This window comes from Abrus precatorius, unplaced genomic scaffold (assembly GCF_003935025.1).
Source record: "Abrus precatorius isolate BTA unplaced genomic scaffold, Abrus_2018 Scaffold10, whole genome shotgun sequence".
Taxonomy (NCBI): domain Eukaryota; kingdom Viridiplantae; phylum Streptophyta; class Magnoliopsida; order Fabales; family Fabaceae; genus Abrus; species Abrus precatorius.
Genome location: NW_020874292.1, coordinates 1,797,632 through 1,803,094, shown reverse-complemented (window position 1 = coordinate 1,803,094; position 5,463 = coordinate 1,797,632). Strand labels below are relative to the sequence as shown.

Here is a 5,463-nt window from a genome sequence, read left to right as displayed (position 1 = left end):
TCTTTGAAATTAATCTTTATAAAAAATTTGTTAATATTTAAAAAGAATGTTTATTGCTTTAAAATGTTGTTAAGAATTAAGATTTAGTTATTCACAGAAGCTAATTAATACTAGAGAGTAATAACAACATTAGTAGAGATTAAAGCCTTATTTCTTGTCACTAATGAATTACGAATGCTACATGCATACACATGTCACTTTTAATTTTCCATATGACCCTGTCAGTAAGAAACAAACGTTTCCTTAAGATTGATCAAACGTTTTAAATACTATATACGTTGAGGAGATTTCTTGATTTGCGTAAATATATAATTTTGTAGTTCATACCCATACTTATGTGATTGTATTAAATGCAAATTCCTGAGTAATGTACAGTCACGGTATGAGCCATTTGTTTATTTTTATTATTATTACTGGTAAATGTGATTATTTATTTATTTTAACGTGCATTTAAGATATAACATAAAATTTTATATAAATATTTTTTATTAAAAATAATATAATATTATAAAATTTATTATACATCCTTGTACACAAATTTGGAAATAATTTTATTAACTTTAATTTCTAAAGTTAAGTTTAAATGCTTAAAATTGATTTTTTTTTATTAAAAACTTACTTACTATATTAAAATATAAAATATAATAAACATTTTAATAAAAATTACTGTACTTAATGGCTTACATTCGTTGCTAAAAATTGAAGTTAAAAAAACTGATCAAGTTACTTTGACCCATGTTGCTCCCGGTGACAAAAGAAAGAAATAGGGCAGGTTGCTATTAATGAAGTGGGTAACAGGTATTACGATTTCAAGTGTAATTTTCGGATGCAATTTTAAATTTAAACGTTAGAATATTTTAAAATATATTATTCAATGAAATTTAATATTACGTTAACATAATTTTAATTGATGAGATTTAATAAAATAAAAAATATGTCACTATAGAAGACTTATTTCTCTTGAATTCGTGAGTACTCGTGTTTAAAAAATTATTATATTATTATTATATACATTTAAGAAAATATGTTTCTAATATTATTATTTTATGATATTTTTAATATATGTTTAATTTAACAATATATTTTTATTATTATAACCAAAGATTATATTATTTTATAATTATAATTTATATAAGTTAATTAGTTTAAATATTATTATTTTTAAATTTGTATGAATTTTTTAATAAATATCCATGGATATGTATGAATATATGTGAGTATTGATTAATCCGTTTAAAACTCGATTATCAATTAAAACCTATGGTACACGTTATAACAAACGTTTAATTAATCTCTAAATCACTGCCGCACTGTAATTTTCTTTTTTACTTGGAGTGTCGAGGACTGAAATTTGAGATCGATAAGAAGATCCCAACAAATGAAAAGAGACTATCAGTTTTTCAGGCAATTGTTATATGGATATCGGTGTGTACTTGCATGTTGAAACGGAAGGAACAAAGGGCTATAATTTAAACAATAACTTTCTTATTTGAATGTTTATATTCTTAAAAATATTTAAAAATTTGTATCTGAAAATGCTCATTAAAATGAACAATGAACTAGAGAATTTAAAATAATTATATGATGTTTCTTGTTTCCTTTTCGACTTTATTTCTGTACGTAAAATTTCATAGTCAGTGAGATTTACTCAAAGTAATTCGTTGTTTCCCTCAATCTTTTTAATTCCATCCAAGTAAGCGTTCCCTATGCTGTGCGATTATCATACATTAAACGACGTAATAAGCTTCACACTTTGGATGAACCGTGAATGAACCCCTGCTATCACTGTAAAAGTAATATACTCAAATTTATAAGAGCTTCTTAGTTATAGTTAAGACATTTACAATGTAAAAATATTAATCTTTACCAAGTTTATATCTGTTTATGAAGAAGTTACATGTTTTTCTTTTAAATGTTAAAGTATACATTCAATTCATTTTAACTTGTGCAAAGTTTAATTCATTTTATTTTTCTTGTTTTATATGTTTTTGTTAGAAAATTTATCAAAATTAATTCTACACCTCTAATTTATAAGCACCCAAACAGTAAGAACACTTCTTTAATATAATTTATGTCTCTTTGTCTTTTTCTTTCATCTGTTGTATTTATTATTTATCTCTTATAGCTCTATATTTGATTAGGCATAAACATCTCAAAGGGTGTCTACCAAATATTATCCTTGACTCCATATATAGTACATCTTGTTATGTAATTAACGGGCTTGTTTGTATGTGTTAAACTCTATTGTACATATAATGTTTTCGCTATCTGTGTTTCCAATGGATAGTCGATGATCACTTTCACTAGTCTTAGGAGTTGAGAAACACTATGCAGCCACCTCTCAACAATCTTAATCGATCTCCATAAGCAAAGCTGGTTTCTTAGGTTCTCTATTATTATCACGCGCGCTTATATATATATATGCACACAGATTTTTAATAATGATATTCATATGCTTACATAATGATTTTATTTTATTTTTTCATTCCATTCCTTCCCTTTTTGTTATCATATTACCTATTTTTTAAAATTATTTTAATTCACATATTTTTGCAACCTGTCATTAGAAGAATATCTTGATCAAAATTAAAAATTAAAACTAATAAATTAATATAATATTTCAACAATACAAGGAGCCTGCAGGTAATAAATAATATATATTTTCAGGAAAATGGAGACAAGCTACGAATAATTCAAATTACAATGGCTGTGGATGTCCGAGAGGTTTTAAAAAAAAAGACACTAATACAAAAACATAAACCACATCGTATTTTACAATGGAAAATTTAAAAATGTTCTTGACAATACTATATTGATATGATTGTCCTATCCTCAGCTGCTAGACCCAATCTTGAGAAAGCGAAAAAAAATAAACACAGTAAAATGCATTTCCATTATAACCAATAAAATAATTTATTTGACTACTTTAATTTTAACTCCTACACGTCTTCATTGAAAAATTATCCAAATTAAGCTTCAATAAACTATATTCATGATTTCAATTTTTTTCTATATAATTTAAAGTATTTATAAAATATAATTTTAAACAAGTGTATTAGAAACAGTCTTTTTTTTTATGGTCCTTTATATTTTCTCCTATTGGTTAATTGACCATATTAGAATCGGGTAATGTGAAATTTCTGTCAATATATTAGACTTTATCATTATATTTTTTTTCTGATTAATGATAGTTTTTTCATAATAAAAACTGGTATTTATAGAGGTTTTGTATAAAAAATTATACAACAAATAAAAAGATAAAAAAAAAAGTATAGATCAAATAATTAACATGATACAAAAAATTAAAAAGTAATATTATAAAAAAGTTCAAATTTTGTTACAAGAATATCGTAACTCTTGCGTATTTACGTGGGCATTGGATATTCACTGACAAAAAGTGTACCTTTTCAGGGACCAAGAATTTGATGACAGAAAGAAATGAGTGTGAGAGAGAGAAAATGATTGGGAGGTCTTGTGATTTAGATGGCTAAGAGTTACACACAGAGTGGACTGACTGGTTAGCAGAGATCCTGAAACTACCGTAAATGGAAAATAACTACGACGTGGTGTTTTGACTTATTGGAATTAGTTTCCATTTATGGAGGTCGAAGAAATGAAAACAAAATAGAAGGGAAATGAATGGTGGCGAATGATTTAGCTACCTACAACAACTGTACAGTAAGAAATTAATCGGAGTGAGAAGAACAAGTCCAAAGGGAGGCAGAAAGCAAACGGCGTGATTTCCAATCCAACACCAGCTTATTGCAACCCAATTCCTCCACCCTATATCCATCGTTAAAAAGACTCAACAACAGCTTCGCCTGGCAATGATTGGCGAAGCTTATCGGAACTCCGCTGAAACCCTCCGCACCCAACCACTCCCCCCACGACCCCCTGTCCTCCTCTTCCCCTGTTCGGTATATCCGGGCCAAAGACCCCAATATCCGGGGCCCCAAGAAGACCCGCTCCACCAAGGCCCTGGCCCGCCTCTGCATCGGAAACCCAGCCTCCAGCGAGTCAAACACCGCCGAATAGTGGTGAAGCGAGTCCATGAAGCGCCCCACGAACCCTCCCACAACGGATCCCACCTCCTCCTCCACCAGCGTCACCAGCCTCGGCCTCAACGCCTTCGCTCCACTAAAAAACGATTCAACTGAATCGGGCGTGCGGTAACTCAGATGCGGCAGGTTCAGCATGCAGTTGAACACCAAAGCCTCTCCACGAACCACCTTCAGCGTCGAAGGCCGAAACGTTTCGTCCGAATCCAATCTACACTGGTGAAACGAGAACGGTTGTCCAAGAGAGGCGGCGAACGCCGTTAATCTTCGCCCCGTCTCTTGCACGGTGGCGATGGATTTCCGTCCGGTGCCGGTTCGTGACAATGCGGTGATGCGGAGGTGTGGGCCGTTGTTGTTGGAGGCTAGGGCCTGCATGAGGGAGGCCCACTGGACCCCTTCCATGATGTCGTAATCGACGATGTGGACACGGCGTTCGTGGGCCACGGCTTCGAGGATGGCCTGGTTGGCGGTGAAGTGTCCGAACTTGACGTAGGGAGACATGTCCTGGAGCAGTTGGAAAGCTGCGAGCATGTCGTTTTGATGATGATATTGGTCGTCTCGATGGTGGGGCCCGCCAGTGATGCAACAGTTCTTGTTGTTATTGTGCGCACCCCCTGCGCCTTCTAGTAGACCCTGCAGCGCGTCCGTGAAGTACGCGGCGAGCCTCTCCATGTTGGAGCCGTGGGCGTGTGACACCAACTCCTTGAGCCGAACCAATATCACTCGAGCCAGGTCACGGCTCTTGGTGGCACCGGTGAGGGACTCCGCCGCAGCCATCAACAGATGCACCAGCCTCAGGCCCTTGGAGTCGTCGCCTGTTGGTGCTGGTGGCGGTGCTGTTTCTTCGTCGACGTCGTCTTCCTCCGTGATGGTGGCGGAGTTAGTGGGGGCGTTCTCGGGGCTGAGGTGAAGGGCGTCGTCGACGATGGAGTCGATGAGGTGGTGGAAGTCGTCTTGGGAACCGGCAAAGGTGTCCCAGTTGACGAGGGGGGACCAGTGGTTCCAGTTACAGGCGTAGTCGTCGTCGGAAGTGGGGGTGTTGGTGTTGGTGATGGTGCTGTATCCGGAGAAGTCGAGGTCGTGGATGGTATCCATGTCCATGTCCATGCTTGTTCTTGAGCTGAGTTGACTAATTAAGCTCGTCGTCTCAAGAAGACGGAGCAGAACGGTAGGTATGTTTTGTATATGTTGTAGGGAGGGACAGCGTGAGAGATTTATATAGTCGAGAGAGGGAAGCACAAATATCATCATAATTAAATTGTCAACAAATTTATTTTCACAAAAAGAGATATGGAGGAAATCAAAAAATAAAATTAAAAAAATTAATGATGTGATAGAAAAGAAGAAAGAAAAAGAAATATAAAAAAAGTGAGTGTAAAAATATAATAATTTTATATTATTTTTA

General features: G+C 34.5%; 1 protein-coding gene across 1 annotated transcript; it reads right to left on the bottom strand.

Moving 5' to 3' along the window:
• Positions 1 to 3,686: 3,686 nt before the first annotated feature.
• LOC113853172 (nodulation-signaling pathway 2 protein) lies at positions 3,687 to 5,165 on the bottom strand. The gene has a single exon (XM_027483670.1). It carries the CDS (start codon positions 5,163 to 5,165, stop codon positions 3,687 to 3,689), a length of 1,479 nt encoding a protein of 492 aa, XP_027339471.1.
• Between the last annotated feature and the right edge of the window lie 298 nt (positions 5,166 to 5,463).